General features: G+C 33.5%; 1 protein-coding gene across 1 annotated transcript in view; it reads right to left on the bottom strand.

Moving 5' to 3' along the window:
- Positions 1-16,299, bottom strand: part of LOC127700063 (death-associated protein kinase 1-like) — a 42,507-nt gene extending 26,208 nt beyond the window's left edge. Inside the window, exons 1-6 of the mRNA XM_052203530.1 lie at positions 16,227-16,299; positions 10,554-10,636; positions 10,116-10,139; positions 4,610-4,693; positions 845-943; positions 97-207 (exon numbers count right to left, since the gene is read on the bottom strand). Of these exons, the coding sequence (XP_052059490.1) occupies positions 97-207; positions 845-943; positions 4,610-4,693; positions 10,116-10,133 (312 nt within the window). The 5' untranslated portion in view covers positions 10,134-10,139; positions 10,554-10,636; positions 16,227-16,299. The remainder of the gene's footprint in view (positions 1-96; positions 208-844; positions 944-4,609; positions 4,694-10,115; positions 10,140-10,553; positions 10,637-16,226) is intronic.
- Positions 16,300-24,681: the final 8,382 nt, after the last annotated feature.

Genomic DNA, 24,681 nt, shown 5'->3' with positions numbered 1-24,681 from the left:
AAGTAATAAAACACACATTGGACCGAACAGATTTTAAACATCATCTAAGTGATTCATAACTTTATTAAATACTTGGCATATACTATAAAATATTACCCGCCGATTTGTCTTAACAAAGGGACTGATACCTCCTTCTTCTGCTAGACATCTTGTGACCTGTAGATATCCATACTGTGCAGCAAAATGTAAAGCTGTACTTCCATCATCCTTTAATAGTACCAAATAACATGTAAATATTATGGACAATACTTTGCTATAAATATCAATAATTTACAATATATCCTACAGCTGAAATTAAAACATGTCTGATGTAAACTGGACAATGATGTATAATAAATATAAACGAAATATATATCACATGAATCAGTGGTCAAAATGAATAAAATGACTAGTCACACTTGTTTTTATATTCTACATAAATAACAAATAAACAACATGTTTTTGTGAGATGTTTGAACTTTCATTTAGAACAGTCCAGTTAAAAAAAATTCTTTTTGAAGAAATGTATAGAATATTAATATAAATGGATTCAGTGCAACTGAAGGATAAAAATGAGACCTCATTTTATATAATTCTAGCAAGTATTTTTTTATATAATGATTAGATATGTCTGATTGAAATAATTCAGAATAATGATCATTTTTTTAAACAGTAACACTGAAATGTAAAAAGAGTTAAATTTCCTGATTCAGAACAATTCAACAAGTAAAAGGAGACCCATATTTATATGATGCTAATGAGTATTTGTTAACAGTCTATTAAACTTGTCTAATCACCAACATGATTTTGTGTTGATTTTCTTAAGCTGAATGTGATGAGACTGAGGAGATAATATCTAACATACCGTTGTGGTTTCTTTTTGACATCCTTTCTCAAGGAGTAGTTGAGTTACCTCCAGGTGTCCTCCCCTGGCAGCCCACATTAATGCAGTTAATCCTCTACCCTGGAATAATACAACTGACTTCAAAACTTGATTGCTGAACTGGACAATGTTGAGTAATAAATATAAACAAAAATGAACAGTCACACTAATTAAAACTTTCTGATTATGAATAACAGCAGAATTTAGTGCAGATTCAGTATAATAATTGATTGTGATAAAATAATTTTTTCAAAGAAACACGAAAAAAGGTTATATTTTCTGATTCAGAAAAATATTATGAGTAAAATGGGATCACACGTTATATGAATCTAACGACTATTTATCATTTTTACAAGATGTTGTATCATTAGATCTGTATAAATACAACTAAGCTAACTAAAGTTGTTAACACAATATTAAGTAAAATCTTAGAGTAAAAAATGTTTCTTGTCAAAAAGCAAAATAACAACTTTCACCATCTATAGTTCAGAACAGAAAGACAAGTATTTAATGAAAACCCCTTCATGCAATTCATCCATTAAAATTGTCTGATTAAAAACAGAATTTAGATCTAATGTTGATTCAGTCTAATGATGTGTGTATCAGTTTCCATACAGACCAATGGTAGTTAAACTGTGCAGGTTTTTAAGCCCCCGCCGTCACCGGAGGGGGCATTAAGTGTTCCCCTTGTCTGTCCGTCCCAAAATTGGTTTCCGTTCTCTTACTTTAGTTTGCTTCAACCAATTGTTATGAATCTTGTACACAACGCTTATTATCACAAAATACAGATCAAGTTCGAATTTGGGTCGCGTCACTTTTACTGTTCTCGAGTTATGACCCTTTATAACATTATATGCAAGCGGGGGCATCATCTTTGTCCCATGGACACATTCTCCATTTATTCACCATGTGTTTTTCTTTTAATACCAATGGTTAAGTTATGTAAAGAGTGGATTGTGCAAAAACAATAATGGTTTAAAATCTCCACATTTTGAGCCTGTATCAAATCAGACAACCTGGTGTGCTTTGATAATAGGTAGAAGTCACATTCAATGGTGTGCTTTGGTAACAGGTAGAATATCACATTAAAAAGTAAAATCACAAAAATACTGAACTCCGAGGAAAATTCAAAAAGGAAAGTCCCCAATCAAATGGCAAAATCAAAAGTTCAAACACATCAAACGAATGGATAACAACTGTCATATTCCTGACTTGGTACAGGCATTTTCTTATGTAGAAATGGTGGATTGAACTTGGTTTAATAGCTAGCTAAACCTCTCACTTGTATGACAGTCGCATCAAATTCCATTATATTGACAACGATGCGTGAACAAAACAAACAGACACAATAGGTAAAAATGTCAAAATAGGGGTACAGCAGTCAACATTGTGTTATCATCTTAATCACTATAAAAACAAACAAATGTAACGAAGAAGCACAAAAAGGCAAACATCAAATTTAACATCCTCATTTTGCTTATATTATACGATTTTATTTATCTATGTAAAATCCACCCATAAAGGATGGAAGGTTTATATTAATTCTATAAGAATCTTAACTATTATCAAAGCCCAACATTGAATATGAATTGTACCTGTTAAGTAAGTGTTCCCCTTGTCTGTCCGTCCCAAAATTGGTTTCCGTTCTCTTACTTTAGTTTGCTTCAACCAAATGTTATGAAACTTGTACACAACGCTTATTATCACAAAATACAGATCAAGTTCGCATTTGGGTCGCGTCACTTTTTGAACTCTTATTATTCATTTTGTTCACGCATCGTTGTCAATATAATGGAATTTGATGCGACTGTCATACAAGTGAGAAGTTTAGCTAGCTATAAAACCAGGTTCAATCCACCATTTTCTACATAAGAAAATGCCTGTACCAAGTCAGGAATATATGACAGTTGTTATCCATTCGTTTGATGTGTTTGAACTTTTGATTTTGCCTTTTGATTGGGGACTTTCCTTTTTGAATTTTCCTCGGAGTTCAGTATTTTTGTGATTTTACTTTTTAATGTGATATTGTACCTGTTACCAAAGCACACCATTGAATTGTTACTTCTACCTGTTATTAAATTGTGCGTTTTGATATTGAGGTATTAATCTCATTCAGTGGTTTGCTTTGATGACAGTTTAAATTTACATTCAGTTTTGTGCTTTGATAACAGATATAATTCACATTCACTGGTGTGCTTTGATGACAGGTAGAATTCACATTCAGTGGTGTGCTTTGATAATAGGTATAATTCAATTCATTGGTGTCCTTAGATAACAGGTATAATTCATATTCAATGTTGGGCTTTGATAATAGTTAAGATTCTTATAGAATTAATATAAAATGTGGTGCTTTGATAATAGGTATAACTTCACATTCACTGGTTTCCTTAGATATCAGGTAGAATTCCTACTGAATGGTTTGCTTTGATAATAGGTATTTTTCACATAAAATTCACATTCAATGGTGTGCTTTGATAATAGGTATGATTCCCATTCAATGGTGTGCTTTGACAAAATTTAAAATTCTCTTTCAATGGTATGCTTTGATAACAGCTATAATTTACATTCAGTGAAGTGCTTTGATTCCAGGTAGAATTCACATCCAATGGTGTGCTGTGATAACAGGTTTAATTCATATTCAGTGATGTGCTTTGATAAGAGGTAGAATTCACATTCAGTGGTGTGCTTTGATAACAGGTTTAATTTACAGCCAATGGTGTGCTTTGATAAAAGACAAAAATCGCATTCAGTGGTGTGCTTTGATAATAGGTAAATTCACATTCAATGGTGTGCTTTAATAACAGGTAGAATTCACATTCAGTGGTGTGCTTTAATAACAGATATAATTCAAATTCAGTGGTGTGCTTTGATACTTTTGTGTATACTGCTTAAGGAAAATCAGCTATGTTTTGAAGTAACTTGCAGTTGTAAGTTTTATACTGTTTATGTACAATATCCCATGTTTTGAAGTAGAATCAGTTTTGCATTTTATACTGCTGATGTACAAGCTGCCAAGTTCTGAAGTATATGTGCGATTTATACTGGTTATGTACAATCAGCTTTGTCTTGACGTAACATATAGTTGTGTGTTTTACACAGTTTAAGTACAACCTGCAATGACTCGAAGTAACTTCTAGTTGTGTGTTTTAAGCCTAGTACCTTTTGTTAGCTATTATTCGTGTGTTTCTTTGTCCTATATGTTCTCCCATTTATTTGTATTGTGGTCCTGTCATGTGATGTTGTCGTTTTGGTGTTGTGTTTGACGTTGCCATTAAAGCGGGAGGTTTGGCATGCCACACAACCAGGTTCAAACCACCATTTTTTTTATTAAAATATCCTGTACCAAGTCAGGAAAATGGCCATTGTTATATTATAGTTTGGTTCTGTGTGTGTTACATTTTAATGTTGTGTTTTTGTTGTGTCGTTGTTCTCCTCTTATATTTGATGCGTTTCCCTCAGTTTGAGTTTGTAACCCGGATTTGTTTTTATCTCTATCGATTTATGAGTTTCGAACAGCGGTATTCTACTGTTGCCTTTATTTATACTGGTAATTATGTATAATATGCCATATTTTGAAGTAACTTGTAGTTGTTAGTTTATAATTTATATAAACAACCTGCCATGTTTCTAAGTTACTTGAAGTTGTGTGTTTTATGATGTACATGTATCATAAGAAGACGTATCTTATAATGATTTTGCTCTGAAGTATTCAATTAAAATAGTTTTGATTGTGACTATTTTACTTGCCGTTTGATAATCAATGTCTGCATCATTTTGTAGGCATAATTTTAAGGCTTCTACATCTCCACGATTAGCAGCTGTTATAAGTTTCTGTAAGTCAAACATAGTTTTTACATTTAATAGATTGTAATAAAAAAAGTGAGTGTCGTTACTGTCAATAATTATGTATTCTCCTGTATGGCAATGCGTCATTGACTATATACATTCAGGAAGAGATGAAATCTTAAGTAATCTATAATTGCTGGAATTTATACATTTGATATTATCAATATCAACCGAAATGTTCAACCTTTCATAAATGAATGTCATCAATAGGATCATGGAATAGACATGGCATATTATTGTACCAGAATGTCATCAATAGGACCATGGAATAGACATAGCACATCCTTGTACTAAAATATCATCAATAGAATCATGAAATAGACATAGCATATCCTTGTACTAAAATATCATCAATAAAATCATGAAATAGACATAGCATATCCTTGTACTAAAATATCATCAATAGAATCATGAAATAGACATAGCATATCCTTGTACTAAAATATCATCAATAGAATCATGAAATAGACATAGCATATCCTTGTACTAAAATATAATCAATAGAATCATGAAATAGACATAGCATATCCTTGTACTACAATATCATCAATAAAATCATGAAATAGACATAGCATATCCTTGTACTAAAATATCATCAATAGAATCATGAAATAGACATAGCATATCCTTGTACTAAAATATCATCAATAGAATCATGAAATAGACATAGCATATCCTTGTACTAAAATACAATCAATAGAATCATGAAATAGACATAGCATATCCTTGTACTAAAATATCATCAATAGAATCATGAAATAGACATAGCATATCCTTGTACTAAAATACAATCAATAGAATCATGAAATAGACATAGACATAGCATATCCTTGTACTAAAATATCATCAATAGAATCATGAAATAGACATAGCATATCCTTGTACTACAAAGTCATATTTTCAAACTCATTGATTGTTCCTTCTTATCTTTACTTTTCGTGTAGGGTTCTGTGGACTTTGCCTTTTGTCCTTTCATGTTATAGGTTATGAAATTGTTTGATTTTTTTCTCTCACATAAATGGCTTAATTGACCCCTTCGTTACCCCTCGCCCACCTACTTTTGTTATTCTATAGCTAAGTTTATATCAGATACTGTCTGAATCATTATTGATTGTGGGATACAATTTTTTGTTGGTACTGGTGAACCACTAATCTAAATGTTCAATGAAGATCAAGTTTTCTATAGGCTGGTATCAGATATTTGTAAAACCGCAAAAAACACTTTTTCCTCAATTCACTAAAATTGGTACAAACGAAAATGAATGAATCCACAGTTGTAAAAGTCTATCTATGCTTATTTAAAGATATCTTATAAAGTATATATAATGAGATATCTTATGTAGTATATAAGATATCTCATATAATATATCAGATATCTTATAAAAACTAGATCAGAGGCGGATTTAGAGGGTTTTCCAGGGGGGCCCGGGCCCCCCCTTTTGTGGGAAAAATTTGGATGATTATATAGGGAATCACTGCAGCATGACTGGAGCGGGCCCCCCTTATGAAAATTTCTGGATCCGCCACTGTAGATTATATAAGATATCTTATATATTATATAAGTAGGTAGTAAATTAAGGTCAAACTTCTAAGTTCAAAGGGGCATAACTCCTAAAAATAATTGAATCATAGTTTGCTGTCGATATGCACATCTACATGATATATCAAACTTATCTACAAAGTTCCATCAAATTCTGTTGTGTGGTTTCAGAGGAGTTGCGATGACAAACTGTTACAGTAGTATATTTAGGCTAAAATTCTAAGTTCAAAGGGAATCTGATGTTCAGTAGTTGTCGTTTGTTGATGTGGTTTATAAGTGTTTCTCATTTCTCGTTTTTTTATATAGATTAGACCGTTGGTTTTCCCGTTTGAATGATTTTACACTAGTAATTTTTGGGGCCCTTTATAGCTTGCTGTTCGGTGTGAGCCAAGGCTCCGTGTTGAAGACCGTACTTTGACCTATAATGGTTTACTTTTTTAAATTTGGACTTGGATGGAGAGTTGTCTCATTGGCACTCATACCACGTCTTCTTATATCTATAACTGCTAGAACAAGAATGTGTCCATAGTACACGGATGCCCCACTCGCACTATCATTTTCTATGTTCAGTGGACCATGAAATTGGGGTCAAAACTCTAATTTGGCATTAAAATTAGAAAGATCATATCATAGGAAACATGTGTACTAAGTTTCAAGTTGATTGGACTTCAACTTCATCAAAACTACCTTGACCAAAAACTTTAACCTGAAGCGGGCACTATCATTTTCTATGTTCAATGGACCGTGAAATTGGGATCAAAACTCTAATTTTGGATTAAAATTAGAAATATCATATCATAGGGAACATGTGTACTAAGTTTCAAGTTGATTGGACTTCAAATTCATCAAAAACTACCTTGACCAAAAACTTTAACCAAAACTTTTTACCTGAATAGGGACAGACGAACGAACGAACGAACGAACGGACGGACAGACGGACGAACGAACGGACGCACAGACCGAAAAACATAATGGCCCTAGGTGGGGCATAAAAATAAAATACTCAGAGGGGCGCAGCTTGATACGACCGCAGAGGTTGAACCCTGAACAGTTGGGACAAGTATGTTCACTACATTCAAGCTTGATACAGCTCTGAATTTTGATTGTGATTAATTATTTGACAGAGCTTAGGTTTCTGACACAGAATAAATGTGGTCAAAGATCTGAAAAATTTGAAATTGGACTTTTAACTATTAAGGTCCAATATCCAAAATCTAAATACCTTAAAATAAGACATAACTTATAAGCTAAAATATTGTAAGGGAGGAAACTCTTAATGTAAAAAAAAATAAACAAAAGAAATTGATCAAATATAAGCAATTCAGCATAGCAAAGGCCCATACCATTCAACTTTTGTTGAAATCAAACAAAAAAAAATATTATTTTGGACCCTTTGGACCCTGATGTGGACCAATTTGAAAAATGGGCCCAAATTCCGAAATCTTAATACATTATTAGATGCAGCATATTGAAATCAATCAAAGTTTAATTTTGGACCCTAATTTGGACCCAATTGACAACACGGCCCAAAATCAAAATTCTAAACACGGCAAGATTAAGCATATCAAAGAACCCCAATATTTCAAGATTATTTAAACCCCATTGAAATTGGTAAAAAATAAGCAATTCAAACAAAGTTTAAACAAGACTGCACACGCTGAAATATCTCGCCTGTTTTACTGACCATTGGTTTTATGTTGAAAGTCTTCAAGATAAAGGTTTAACTACAAGTATCACATAAACTTAACATTTTAAAAGATCCATGGCAATGAGGTCAAGGTAAGAAAAATCCTTTTAGACAGACATGTACACCTTACAATTATTCCATACACCAAACATAGTTTACCTATTGCTATTTGTATATGAAAAACAGACCAAAACACAAAAACTTTTGACCAATGAACAATGAAAATGAGGTCAAGGTCAGATGGTACCGACTAGACAGACATGTACACTTTACAATCATTCATTCACCAAATACAGTTGATCTATTGCCTAAAGTACTTGAAAAACAAACCAAAAAACAAAATCTTATGATTGACCAATGAACCATGAAAATGAGGTCAAGGTTAGATTAAACCTAAGAAACTGACATGTACTCCTTACAGTCATTCCATACACCACATATAGTTGACCTACTGCTTATAGAATCTGAGAAACGGACCTAATCACGTAACTTTAACCTTGATCACTGGTCCATGGAAAGTGGTCGAGGTCAGGTGAACCCTGTCTGACGGACATGTAGGCATTGCAATATACCAAATATAGTAATATAAAAGTCAGAAATTCACATGATAATGATAAAAAACTATATTTTTTCAAGCAGTCGGTGAACCATGAAAATGACGTCAAGGACAATGGACAAATGACGGACAGAATATTCGTAACATAAGGTATCTGCATACAAGGATTTAAAGCATCCAGGTCTTCTACCTTCTGAAATATAAAGCTTTATACAAATAGTTTACATAGCCGCCGTGGGATAGTAATGTCAAGCATACTGTGACAAAAAGGCGAGACAAATTATTTTTTTAATCCCTTTTTATCCCCTTATTCCTAAGCAGATAAGCCATAACCCCCAAATTCAATTCAACCTTCCTTTTGTGGTATGGAACCTTGTGGTACAGTTTCATAGGGATCCATACACTTATACTCAAGTTATTGTCAGGAAACCAGAAGTCTTCGGACGAGGATGACAACAACATCACTATTCCATTATACGACCGCAAATTTTTTGCGGTTATATAAATTTTAATCATAATTTCCCATCGATTTGCACATCTACATAATATGTCCTTATTATCTACAAAGTCTCATGAAATTATGTTGTGTGGTAACAGAAGAGTTGTGCTGAACAAACTGTTGCAGTAGTATGTTTAGACCAAAATTCTAAGTTCAAAGGGGAATTTCTCCTAGAAAAATAATTGAATCATAATTTCCTGTTGATATGCACATCTACATAGTTTGTCCTTGTTGTCTATAAAATTTCATGAAATCCTGTTGTGTTGTTTTACAGGAGTTGCGATGACAAACTGTTGCAGTAGTATATTCAAGCCTAAATTCTAAGTTCAAAGGGGCATAACTTCTTGAAAAAAAAATAATCATAATTTCCTCTGATCTCACCACTGTTGTATTACCAAGCCTTAAATATCCAGAAATAGTAATAATTGCCAGATTCAACTGGATTTGTTCACACATCGTTGTCAATATAATGGAATTTGATTGCGACTGTCATACAAGTGAGAGGTTTGGATAGCTGTTAAACCAGGTTCAACCCACCATTTTTGTTTCTTAAAATGTCCTGTACCAAGTCAGGAAAATGGCCATTGTTATATTATAGTTCGTTTCTGTGTGTGTTACATTTTAATGTTGTGTTTCTGTTGTGTCGTAGTTCTCCTCTTATATATGATGTGTTTCCCTCAGTTTTAGTTTGTAACCCAGATATGTTTTTTTTTCTCAATCGATTTATGAATTTCGAACAGCGGTATACTACTGTTGCCTTTATTTAAAATACAAAACTGAATTAGAAAATTTACCAAGATATGACTTTTTCAAAGACTTTTTGCTAAAATTGCATTTTCATTTGTTATCAGATACTGAATACTGATTATTTGTTATCAATTACTAAATACTGATTTTCATGAATATTATTAGTTGTTGTTAGCCACAACTTAGTTTGTAAAATGTTGTAGTACATCTTTCTTCGTCCCAGTCTTGTATTATTTGTTTGATCTGTGTGATCTTGGAATTTCTATTTTTGTAGTTCATGTAGAATTCTTCTAGGTTTTTTTTTCTCAAATCATTACTTTCTGTAATTAATTGAGAACAAAAAGTCACATGACAATTTGACTATAAAGTAACTCTTACCTCGTTCCAATTTTCCATTATATCCTTAAAATAGAAAAAAAAATATTTTCAATAGATACACCAATTTTTTTTTATGAATGAGTTACACCGGTTTACCAGTGGTCAATTGGTGTAAATGACGTCATTAAACAATCAATTCTCACTGTGACGTAATAATATAAGCATCGACAAGATATGATAAGCATTGTGACATAGGAAATGTACGGTAAAGAGCACGAATTCGAAAGTCGTCAATTCTGTTGAGTTATTATTGAGTTATTATTGTTACTACCAATTTAACATTCATGATCCTTATGGACCTAAATACTGACCTAATATTTTCAGAAATTAATTTCATTCAAATAAAACTAGCATTTAAACAGTAACTTATTTCAAATTTTCTGCACTATTTGAATTAAATGAACTGAAATCAAAAACATTGAAGATCTAATCACATACCTAAATGAGGTACAAATGCATTCTACAAACATGGTGTGATTTTTTCCATCCAACACAAGAACATCTATTGCACTTTCGCAGACCTGAAAATTTCAAAAAGTTTTATTTACCAGCATGAAGACAAACATAACAGCAATATTTTTTTTCAAATTGAAGCTTCTCAAAACACTGTCAATAATCAACCAGAGCAATACCATTAGATACAATCGGGTTTTTTTCACATTCCTTATTTGCCTGTCCACAACCAGGACCTGTAATGAAATGGTTGTTGTTAGTACCTGTCTGTAATATTTGTTTTTCCTTCATTGCTGTAGTAGGCTGTTGATTTTCTCTTTTGAAATGTTCACATTTTATAATACCAGGTTTTTTTTTATAGATGATTATATGGTATGGGTTTTTCTCGTTGTTGAAGGCTGTTAGGCTAACTATAATTGTTTATATGTTTGTCTATGGTCTAGGGATAATTTTCTCATTGTCAATCATACCTCATCTCCTTATTATCATATAATAAAATAAACTAATGATTACAGATACCTCCGCCTACTTAATGTACTTACAGGATTGAAGGTTGGAATTAGTTAGTTTTTAAATTTGCTAAAAAGAATGTAAAGTCCTGGACCATTTGAATTTTTAAGTGAAAGGCCCTCCTCGAGAAATGCATAGGTCCTGCAAAAAGCACCATCGTAAAGGATGGGAGGCATTGGACCTTTGTTTTTCAAAATGTGAGGTTCCCTCTCAGAAATGAAAGGTCCAGATCATTGGGCACACATAAATTTAAATCTCTGAAAAGTAAAGTAATATTGTTGTAAATGGTCTGTTATATAGCCATATTTAAAGGTGTTGCTTAGTTCTTAACTATAAGCCTTTTTTTCGAAAATGGCACTAGCATATGCTGTGAGACCCTAACTTCGAACAAGACAAATAGACCTGCGTCCCTTCATGTAGTTGATTGACGTAACATATTTACTGAAGCATAAATGATCATTCCATAAAATCATTGAAGCCAAGAAAACTTTCATGACAATTTGTACAATGAGTGTTGTAAAATTTAATACTATTGGCAAACAGGTAGTAGCTGCACAGCAGATGTAAAAATTGCTAACACGCTATAACTCAAAATCATCAAACTGTCAATCAAATATTAAAGCATTCCCTTCCATAGAAGCCAAGAAAAATCCAAAGAAAGTTTCATTGTACAATGAGTGTTGTATAATTTCAAAATTTCAGCAAACAGGAAGTGGCCTATGTTTCTTCTATAGTTTTTACCCAAATTACAAATAAAGGGTAAACAATCCTCTTTTACAGGCAATAACTCCTATAAGAAAACAACTAACAATTTCATCTGTGCTGACTAATTTGCAGATCTTGTCTTACTGATTTTTTTTAATATTCAAAGTGTCGATTTATCTTTTAAAATCTTCATGACAATAGACAAAAATGCAAAAATTGGGAAAATCGTCATTAAAGAGCAATACAGTCATACTTGCCTTAACGACCACCTCTTTTCAGCAGTCACCTGTCTCTAACAATTTTAACGCTTTTCAGCGGCTACTTTTCTTACGCGGTCAGCGGTCAACTTATTTTCGCAGGAAATCTTAATTTCAACTTTTAACAACGTTCATTCTAATGTTTTAACTACCAAAATGATTATGACTAAAAACATATAATTTTATGTTCAGTATCAAAGTCAAAATGAAAATCTGAACCAGTTTGCAGCTGAGATCTTTCTATAGGTGAATTCCTCGTGTTCCACTCCTCTCCGTTTTCATTTAAAATCGTATTACCGACTTATTTTTCCATGAATATTAAAATATTGCGAATGTTTTCTTTAAATTTACAGCCAAACTCCACACAAATGAAAAATTTTGCCTGACCAAAACAATATTTGCCTTGTAGATTCGAAGATCACATAGAAAAATTGAAGAAAAAATGTCTGACATTTGGTCAGACATTGACAAAACTTATGAAAATATGATGAGGTATGACTGCCAATGAAGAAACTCTCGACCAGAGACCAAATGACAAAGGAGGTTGCAACTATGGGTCACCGTGTGGTCTTCAGCAATGAGCAAAACCTATACTGCATAGCAAGCAATAAAAGATACCGCAATTACAAATGTAAACATTAACAATTCAAACAAAAAAAAACTAACGGCCTGATTTATATACAAAACAAAAAACCGAAGGACAAATATGATATTAACGAACAAACGACAAACACTGAGGTGTAAAGCAATAATATTTAGTTGGGTTTTAATTTTTTGATAACACAATCAATATTTATACTGAAATAAGTATATATGAAACAGAGACAAGTACCGGTATTATATAATTTTAAATTATAGTAAGTCACAAAATCAAGATAGATAGAATAGAAATAAACTGGTCTAGTTTGATTAAGAATTGGTCGAGTATTGTTCAATGGGTTCAGTATGGGTTAAGAAGGTCGACAATAGGTTGAGACTGTTATAGACTGGTCGATTACTAGTTAAGACTGTTACAGACTGGTCTATTACCGGCTCCTATGCATCTTCTACAAAGGAATTGTCCATTAGATTGACAAAAACTCTGTTCATAGTGAAAGAGGGTCTTCAGAAATACTGTGAAACTGATTCGCGTAGTGATACTAAGCATATGTGGATTCTAAAAAAACTCTTAAGAACTTCTGGATAATTTTAAATTCTCTGAAATAAATTCTATCAAAAACTTTTGATTTTTCAAACCTGTATACCCACCATTCCCCACGTCAAATTAAAAAATCGTCTAACAGAAATAATCCACAATGCTATTCAATATAAAAATGGAAGCATACGCCATAAATTTATTATTTTGGGATACCATACGGCATATTTTGTTAATAGTGAACAAAAAGGTAAAACATGCTACACAGAGGAACAAGTGATCAGTATGCTGGAGTTTCTTATTGGCAACATATTTGTTGAATTTGGAGGTAGACTTTTCAACAAATTGTCAGCATTCCTATGGGAACGAACTGTGCGCCTCTCCTTGCCGACCTCTTCTTATTTTCATATGAGTCAGAGTTCCTTCAGACACTTGTCAAAAAACAAGAAGATCAAAGAAGCCAGCCTGATTATTTAATTTCACATTCAGATATATTGATGATGTTCTTTCCATTAACAATCCAAACTTTTCTGATTGGGTTCCATCAATATATCCTCCAGAACTAGAAATTAAAGAAACAACAGACACGGCTTCCTCCATCTTCGCTAGCCAAGGGTATCAGGGAAGTGGATCGTAACCCTTGGCTAGCGAAGATGGGCTTCCTCCGCCTCATTTTTAGACTCATACCTCGAATTTGACATAAGCGGTCATCTCAGTACTAGAATCTGTGACAAACGAGACGATTTTAATTTTAAAATTATCAATTTCCCCCACCTTAGTAGCAATATACCAACTTCACCTGCATATGGGATATACATTCCCAACTCATTCGGTATTCAAGAGTTTGCAGCTGCTTCTAAGACTTTATAAAACGTCACCAGTGTCTGAGCAGAAAGTTGATGAACCAGGGTTATGTCAAAGAACGTCTCGTCCTGTTTCTAAAAAAGTTCACCGGGAGTTACCAAGACCTTGTTGATAAATATTTCGTTTCAACTTCACAAATGATACATGATGGTCTTGAAGTATAGATTCTAGGTACTGACGTTGTTTATCATATTAATTACGTTTTATAGTGTTCTTTTATTTGTCTTTGTAAATTATTAACCAAAAAGTGTTTAATCCATTTGTGTTAATATCCTTTTGGCGTGGCTATGTACTTATACATCCCGCCTTTGTGTTATTGTGCTGTGGTCATTTTTTATATTCTTGTCTTTCATTTTTGCTTATGTGCTTTGTCTATATGCCATTTTGTTTTTCTTTGTTGACATATTTGTTTGTTTTATAGGGATTAAGATTATAACACAACGTTGACTGCTGTACCCCTATTTTTGACATCTTTTCCTATTATGTATGTTTGTTTTGTTCACACATTGTTGTCAATATAATGGAATTTTATGCGGCTGTCATACAAATGAGAGGTTTAACTAGGTATAAAACCAGGTTTAGTTCACCGTTTTCTACATAAGGAAATACCTGTACCAAGTCAGGAATATTCCATTCGTTTGATGTGTTTGAGCTTTTGATTTTGCCATTTGATAAGCGACTTTCCGTTTTGAATTTTCCTTGGAGTTCGGTATTTTTGTTATTTTACTTTTTACTAGTCCAGACTTTTAAGTATTGTCTAGATTAGGGACGAGTACAAATCAATACAGTTAAGTATGGTTAAGATTTCAGTCAAGTAATTTCCAGTAAAATTGAGACTTATTCAGAATGGTCGAGTAAGAATCAGTACATTAGAGTTCAATTACTGCCAATTTCAGACTTTATTTGGTTTGTAGTGATGGGTAAAAGTAACATTTACGGGTATTTTTTTAAATAACTCTACATTATGAACAAAGGAGTGATACTTTAGTTCAATGACATACCGCAAGTCGCTTACTACTAAAAATCGTTCCTACATTTAAGCATTCGGAGAAGAATATTTACCCTAAATTTGTGTTCCAAAAGTAAATTTGGCCTCAAAAAGGTTCAAATATATTTCTCATTCAGTAAAGTTTCATTCATGTCAATTTAAATGCTAGTTTAAGTTAACAATGACGTCTGTTTTGTCAGAGTATGTTTTATATGTTCTTAATGCTGCTGGATAAATTGGTGGTGTGACACCATACTGATGGTAACCGTTCTACTCAAGTGAGAAATCGAGCACTTGAGTTATCCATCTATTCCGTTGCAATTCATGTAATAGCTTTCAAAAATACAACACAATACAAATACTAATACGTAACACTTTGTCGGCAGTCTTTATAAACAATTAATTCAATTAAGGTCAATGTACAGTAAATGAACTATGTCACAAATTTGGGTAAAATTTGCATGCAACTTTTGCTCGTTGAACTGTAACTGAAAATCGAACAAAAAAAATGCATTTATCTGTTTTATTTTCTAAAATTTACTTGAGTAATTCTTTCAAAATAGGGGCACTTTTGTACAGAAAGCACATAACATCGGCGATAAACGTTCTTAAATTTGTCTTTAAATAATCAAATCAACAAAAGTATAGATTTTTCTTTAAAATTGATATGTTGTTGATGCATACATTTCTATTTTAATGATGTAAAATAATAATAGTTCAAAGTGCATCTATTTTAAAATCATTTCCGCCTTTTCCCACGAGAAGAGGTTTCCGCTTGTCTAGGAATTAACTTTTTTCTTGTGAATTGAAGTAAACACTAATTTTAATAATCAAAATTTTATCTTGCCAGTCATGTACATATATCAGTTTTTGACAGGGTTTAGAAATTTGTTAGAACTATAGGCTTTACCGAAGTTTACAGCTTGATTTCCGCCTTCCTCCGGTCGGCCTTTCATTGTGACTATATATTTTACAAATCAATATAATATTTATTTCATTGATATTAGCTTTAAAAATCCATTTTATGATCCTTCCTATGTTTGGTATTTCTATAGAAACGTTTGGAATTATTACTTTTTAAACTTTCAATTTTCCCACGGTTTGAAAAATTCTTTCAATTATTTTTCTTAAAAGATGAAAACAAATCTTAACATAGTGAGAGAACATTATCATCCTGTCATATAACGAACCATATTTACCTTTCTGAGCAGTACGTGAGAAAAACGCCTATTTGCCCTGAAAGGCCTCAGTTCGATTAGTAATGAACACAGGAAGAGAAAATATGTAGTGAAAACGAGACAATAATAAAAGTACTGACATACTGTTAACTCGGAAGGCCCAAATATCTTGTTTGATTTATTGGTATGTCTACGTGCATAACGCTAGGCACTCTTCAACCACAAAGGATTGTACGTGAATTTATATCAATATTGCGTTAATTGATAGAATAACAAATAAAAATGAAATTCAAAACATTATGAATAATAGTTTATAACGGGCATTTAAAACAATTCGCTATTTAAAGAACACAAATGAACCAGTAAGTAAGATCAAGTCGTGAAGTGGTATACACATATTAATGTTAATTTCATATAGCATTGCAAGGTTTATGTACGAATTAAAGGAGATGTGGGATATACGTCAATGAAACAACAATCCTGCAGTACAAACCACAAATGGACGTCTAGTGGGCAACATACAATGTCTAACACTCACTTGCAAGTGGGCAACATACAGTGTCTATCATTCATCCGGTTAGTGGGAAACATATAGCGTCTAACATTTATCCTTCAAGTGGGTAACATACAATGTCTAGCATTCATCCCGTAAGTGGGCAACATACAGTGTCTAGCATTTTTCCTGCTAGTAGGCAACATACAATTTCTAGTATTCATCCTGTAAGTGGGCCACATACAATGTCTAACACTCATCCTGCTAGTGGGCAACATACAGTGTGTAGCATTCACCGTTGGTGAGCAATATACAGTGTCTAGCATTCATCTTGTTAGTGGACAACTTAAAGTGTCTAGCATTCACCCTGTCAGTGGGCCACATACAGTGTCCTGCATTCTCCTTGTTAGTTGGAAAACATACATTGTCTAACATTCATCCTGATAGTGGGCAACATACAGTGTCTAGCATTCTTCCTGTTATGGGCAAAATACAGTGTCTAGCATTCGTTCTGTTAGTAGGCAACATACAGTGTCTAGCATTCTTCCTTTTAGTTGGCAACATACTGTGTCTAGCATTCATCCTGTTAGTGGGCAACATAAAGTGTCTAGCATTCACCCTGTGAGTGGGCAACACAGTGTCAAGTATTCATCATGTTAGTGGGCAACATACAGTGTATAGCATTCATCCTGTTTGTGGGTCACATATAGTGTCTAGCATTTACCCTGTCAGTGGGCAACATACAGTGTCTAGCATTCATCCTGTTAGTGGGCTACATACAATGTCTAGAATTCATTCTGTTAGTGGGCAACATACAATGTCTAGCAATCATTCTGTTAGTGGGCAATAGACAGTGTTTAGCATTCATCCTATTAGTGGGCCACATGCAGTGTAGCATTCGTCCTGTTAGTGGGCAACATACAATGTCTAACATTTATCCTGCCAGTGGGCAACAAACAGTGTCTAGCATTCATCGTTAGTGCGCAAACTACAGTGTCTTGCATTCATCCTGTTAGTGGGCAACATAATGTCTAGCATTTACCCTGTCAGTGGGGCACATACAGTGTCTAGCATTCACCTTTTTAGTTGGCAACAAACATTATCTATCATTCATCCCGATAGTGAGCAAAATACAGTAAAATTTGGAATGGAAATGGGGAATGTGTCAAAGAGACAACAACCCGACCAAAGAGCAGAAAACAGCCGAAGGCCACCAATGGGTCTTCAACACAGCGAGAAAATCCCGCACCCGGAGGAGGGCTTCAGCTGGCCCCTAAACAACAATGGGCACTAGTTCAGTGAACATGGACATCATACTAAACTCCAAAACATATAAATGAACTAAAATTAAAAGTCATACAAGACTAACAAAGCCCAGAGGCTCCTGACTTGGGACAGGCGCAAAAATGCGGCTGGGTTAAACATGTTTTGTGAGATATCAACCCTCCCCCTATACCTCTAGCCAATGTAGAAAAAACAAACACACAGCAATACGCAAAGTAAAACTCAGTTTAAAAGAAGTCCAAGTCCGATGTCAGAATAGATAACATAAAACTAAGTAAAATGACAATGATACATAAATTAACAAGCATTCTGTGAGTATTGCATGGTAATACATAGTCCCCTACCGGTTACAAATTCATTGTAATGGAACGAAATTCTAACTTGATCTATAACTTGTCATGGTGTAAACTACATAAAAATATCAAGTCAAAATCTTCAAGCATGACGAAAAAAACTGTTGAAAACTGATTATTTAAGTGAATTTTCTATGTCCAAAGACCATAACTCTGCACAAAATTATCAGACTGGAACAAAATTCCAACTTGATCTGTAACTTGTCATGATAAAACTTATTAACAAAATCAATATCTTCAAGAATGACAAACAAACCTACCACTAAATTCTTCAAACAATTTACCAAAGAAAAGGAAAAAAATCCTAAATGTCATTTTGTCTTTTAAAAAATGAGTTATTTCCCTTTGAACAGAAACCTACTAATTAATAAGTATTTCATAAAAAGTTTAATTCTAGGGAAAGGGCTTTAACTGAACAAAGAGAAAAGCTAAAATCGTGAAAATTGAACTTGACCTGTAACTTGTCATGATAAATCAATAAACCAAATATCAAATCAATATCTTCAAGCACGAAGAAAAAAAGTCTGGAAAACTGATTTGCCGGACTGACAGATGGACAGACAGACAGACGGACAGACAGACGGACGGAGTGCAAACCTAAAGTCCACTTCGACTTCGTCGGTAGGGGACTAACAAAGGACTACTAGCAGTTACTGACATGCCAGCTCCAGACCTCAATTTAACTGATTGAAAGATTATGTCTTCATCATATGAAAATCAAGCACAATCCCTCCCGTATAAAGGGGTTTAGTATCTTACCATCATAAAATATATGAGAAGAACATGACCCGTATCATGCCAACAACTGGTTTTTGAATAAATGTGTTTATTTCCGATGCAAAGACCCTATTAGTGAATCAATATTAATACCAAAATATGCCATCTTTTATGACCTGACAACAGTATCGTAACTATATCCCTTCTGAATAAGTCTGATTAAAGGTTTGGTAAGCTTTTGAGGTGAATGCCGACATTTTTGTGCTTTGTAAAGAATATTACCATAAAATATTGGATGTGAAATACCTGAACGTAGAAGACGTCTGCATGTTGATTTATATTTACGAATGATGTCCTCGTACCGATGATAAAATTTAGTAAATGTTTTGACTAGTTTGTGATATCCAAAACCCTGGTGTAATAATTTTCCCGTAATACAGAGATTTCTTTCGTTAAAATCAAATACGTTGTTACATACACGAGCGAATCAAACAAGTTGAGATATATAAACATCATTAGATGGTGACAATGGAATGTCACCATCTAGCATTCGTTCTGTTAGTTGGAAACATACAGTGTCTAACATTCTTCCTGTTAGTTGGCAATACTATGTCTAGCATTCATCCTGTTAGTGGGCAACACTATGTCTAGCATTCATCCTGTTAGTGGGCAACATACTGTGTCTAGCATTCACCCTGTGAGTGAGAAACATACAGTGTCAGCATTCTTCCTGCTAGTGAGCCACATAGTGTCTAGCATTCTTCCTGTTAGTGGGCAACATACAGTGTCTAGCATTAAGCCTGTTAGTGGGCAACATACAATGTCAAGCATTCATTCTGTTAGTGGGAACAAACTATTTCTAGCATTCACACTGTAAGTAAGCAACATACAGTGTCTATCATTCATCCTGTTAGTGGGCAACATACAGTGTCTAGCATTAGTCTTATTGGTGGGCCACATACAGTCCTGTTAGTGAGCAACATACAATGTCTAACACTCATCCTGCTAGTTGGCAACATACAGTGTCTAGCATTCACCGTTAGTGAGCAACCTACAGTGTCTAACATTCATCCTGTTAGTGGACAACGTAAACATCTAGCATTCAGTCTGTCAGTGGGCCACATACAGTGTCTAACATTCACCTTTTTAGTCGGCAACAAACATTGTCTAGCATTCATCCCGATAGTGGGCAACATACAGTGTCTAGCATTCTTTCTGTTATCGGCAAAAACAGTGTCTAGCATTCTTTCTGTTAGTTGGCAACATACAGTGTCTAACATATATCCTGTTAGTGGGCAACATACTGTGTCTAGCATTCATCCTGTTAGAGGGCAACATACTGTGTCTAGCATAAACCCTGTGAGTGGGCAATACAATGTCTAGTAGGCATCCTGTTAGTAGGCAACATAAAGAGTCTAGCATTCTTCCTGTAAATGGGTAACATGCAGTTTCAGCATTCATCATGTAAGTAGACTACAAAGTGTCTAGCATTCATCCTGTTAGTAGGCAACAAATATTGTGTAGCATTCATCCTGTTAGTGGGCAACATACAGTGTCTTAACTATTAATTTAATATCAAACAGAAAACAATAAACTTGCGGAAAAGATGGTATACCGCAAATAAAAGGTGCAAAACTTAGTACAATTAATGTCTCTTCAGTGATATTAGGAATCGAAAGGGTATTTGGAAGGCCATATAATTTACCTCAATTTAGGATAGACTCTTGAATTTTGAAGAGTCGAAATAGGATGAACGGATCATATAAACCCGAAGGCAAATATAATACAAGCCCAAACGAAAAATATAAAAGTTTAAATTGAAAAATATATATACATAAGACAACATGTGGTGAGTTTCCTGACTTGGGGCAGGCACGACGTAAATGTATGATCGTCTCAATTAGTCATTGTGTATATTGATAAGTCATCAATAATCGGATTCAATTGAATTATTTTAAAACTAAATTGAATACGGATGACGAGCGCAAATTGATAGCAAAAGCTCACAAGCTTGACCTTCTAGATAATTCAACTTTATTTGCAACACACTCTGGTGAAGTCTAACAATAATACCAAGTATCATTATATCCTTCAAAGCATAAAATTTTTCAACTAGATGTGGCTTGCACAAACAGATAGATATAGTGATTTCTATATTCCGGGGTAGAAATATTAAAAATTATTTCTCGAATATGTACCTGCAGCTTTTTACTTTAAAAAAAATCTTCTTTTATCACATTCGTATACAAAGAAACCTGTGTCTAATGTTTTGGGGTCAAATATTTCATAGAAAAAATGTGTATTTAAGCTTGACATATTGTAAAGACACCTTAAAGACTGTATGTTGACCTCAGTATGTCTCAGTTACATTTCTTTTAGTTAGATGCATGGTGATATTTTTTCTTATCATTTTTCTTAGTTTAGCTACTTTCTCAAGTTGTCTCTGACTCTGTTGGGTGTTTTTCTTTGAAAAAAAAACGCAATAGTGAAAAGATTTTTTAAAGGTGAGAAACCTTTATGTTAAACACCAAGCACTGATAACAAAATAGTAACTTACTGCACATCAAGAAGTATGTAAGCAACTTAAAATAGTGCTTTGTAAAGCACAAAACATTGACACTTTTTAACTACAAAAATCCAGATGAATATAAAGATGCAACACATGCATGTTACATTCCTAAAAACAAAACAATACAAATATTTTTTTCTTTTTTAAGACAGAAAAGGAATCAACTCTTCATCAACTTATAAATAAATAGTTCCCTTGTCATCTCTAGTTCACATTAGTTTGACTTGTGCAAATAACAATATTTTTAGACCAATTACATTGATGGATCTAGCAAGGAGTTCCTGCTTTTGAAAACTTGTTTCTTTAGATTTTTTTCATGTAATAATCAACAAAATTTAACCTAGAGCTACCAACCCCTCTTTCTCCAAAATTCTGGTCCTGCACATGGATCTAAAACTATGTTTGAAAGGGACGTGATGGGTGATAGAAGGGGCCATGAAATTACCCTGGGTTTAAACAATTTTAGAAATGTCTTGCCTGCTTGATTGTGACTTGAAAATATGTTTAAAGACTCAGCTCACTGAGGTTGATATCAAACATCATGCATTGCAATCATATAATAGATTATTGACAATAAAGTTAGAAACTGACCTAATAACCATACTCAATGTGAATTAATGAACCATGAAAGCAAGCTCAAGGTCAATGTGAATCAATGTACCATGAAAATGAGCTCAAGGTCAAGTGATTTCTGTGAGGAGGACAGGAATGCATACATACTATTGAACAAGTAAATGTTGACCTATTACTTAAAGTTAATAAGAAACTAAAAAGCTTATCATAAAAATAGAACTGATTAATAAAATGAAAATAAGGACAAGGTCAGGCAAACCCTTACAGATGGACAGACACACCTTATAAAAATGTGGATAGTGTCCACATGTGGACACAGATGATGCCCCCGCTTGCATATCATATAGTTATAAAGGGACATAACTGAAGAACGGTAAAAGTGACGCTACCCAAATTTGAACTTGATCTGAGTTTTGTGGTAATAAGCACTGTGTGTAAGTCTCATAACATTTGGTTGAGGCTAACTTAAGAAGGGAACAGAAACTAAAAATTCAGCAATTTTTCTATTTGTAAACACCCATAACTCTAGAACGGTTGTGTATACGTTTTATAACATTTGGTTGAGACAAACTAAAGTTAGAGAACGGAAACGAAAAATTCAGCAATTTTTATGTTTATAAAGGGACATAACTCAAGAATGGTAAAAGTGTTGCCACCAAATTTCATACTTAATCTGTATTATGCAGTAATAAGCATTGTGTATAAGTTTCATAACATTTGGTTGAGGCAAACTAAAGTTAGAAAACAGAAACAAAAAATTTGTACTTGATCTTAGTTTTGTGGTAATGAATATTGTGTATACAGTCCACCACACAGCCCTCCATTTTTCGCTATTCTGGAGCGCTCTTTCATCTGGTATTAAATGTCAGATAAGCTAGTATTATCTAAGTACTTGTCACTTTCAATTAAATATATTATTGTTTCAATTTTTATCTGTAAAAAGTTAAACTATGTACAAGATGGTGTAATATGACTCCAAACAATGTAAACACTACCTGACTACAGGTTTTGTCATATATGAAGATTTCACATGAAAAATTAAGAAAGAAAGTAGAAAAGTAATTATTTTCATGCTTATTAATTGTATTCTTTTACAAACAGGTTGTTTATCTAACACTGAAATCTTAGTCATGGAATTTAGAATCTGGACGTTGTGATTCAAATAGGGTGGGATTTGACTAGTTTCTAAGTCAAGACAAAATATTTTCAACCCCCCCCTTTTTTTTTCCTTTATTTTAGTAACTTGAATTTGCCATTTCAGAATATAGTGCATTCTGGGTAATATTTTCAAAAGCGTACACCAAAACATTGTGATTAGTTTAAATTGTTCTAAACAATGGAAATTCAACCAATGACGTAACGTTGTGATACATGTAAATGTAATATTAACTAAACAGATGAATTTTGAAAATGCCAAACTATGTACTCCAGTTTTATCGCAAAGGATGCAGAAATTATCACTGTAGCTATTAAGATATCTGAACCAACCTGTGTAATGTTAATTTTACTGATAAATTTGACAAATTTCATTAAATGAATGTTGACAGCCACTTCAGTTTTATGTTGTTTTTATCTCAACAGTAGTTGTGCAAAACTTTTCAATTTGAGGGCTGTGTGAAGGACTGTATAGGTTTCATAATGTTTGGTTGGGGCAAACTTAAGTTACAGAATGGAAACTAAAAGTTTTGCAATCTTTCGATTTATAAAGGGGCATAACTCAATAATGGTTAAAGTGACACTACCCAAATTCAACTTGATCTGTGTTTTATCAGTGGAAGTCAAAATTTAACATTGCATTGTATAAAGCATTGATTGTAGTTGATTCAACTATAATCATGGAAAAAGAAAGATAACTCCAATTTTAAAATAACTTGATATTTAGAAGAAAATAAAAATTTAGCAATTTTTCCATTTCTTAAGGGGCATAACTCTAGAACGGTTAAAGTGACACCACCAAAATTCAAACTTGATCTGTGTTTTGTGATAATAAGCATTGTGTATAAGTTTCATAACATTTGGTTGAGGCAAACTGAAGTTAGAGAATGGAAACGATAAATTCAGCAATTTTCCATTTGTAAAGGGGCATAACTCTAGAACGGTAAAAGTGACGCCACCAAAATTCAAACTTAATCTGTGTTTTGTGGTAATAAGCATTGTGTATAAGTTTCATAACATTTGGTTGAGACAAACTAAAGTTAGAGAACGGAAACCAATTTTGGGACATACGTACGTACAGACGGACAAGGGTAAAACTTAATGCCCCCTCCGCTACGGTGGGGGCATAAGAATCCTACAGACAATATCAAGGTAACTGTCACTTGTAATACCGGAGTAACTGACTTCTAAACATGAAAATGAACTAATAAAAATGAGTCGTCTCATTGGCAATCATACCACATCTTCTTTTTTTTATATCAAGGACAGCTGAATACTGTCGGAGGGACAGGAACACATTACAATGATTATGTACATTAAAGTAACTATAGC

This window comes from Mytilus californianus, unplaced genomic scaffold (assembly GCF_021869535.1).
Source record: "Mytilus californianus isolate M0D057914Y unplaced genomic scaffold, xbMytCali1.0.p SCAF_47, whole genome shotgun sequence".
In the NCBI taxonomy this organism is placed as follows: domain Eukaryota; kingdom Metazoa; phylum Mollusca; class Bivalvia; order Mytilida; family Mytilidae; genus Mytilus; species Mytilus californianus.
This window is presented reverse-complemented; position numbering and strand designations above follow the sequence as displayed.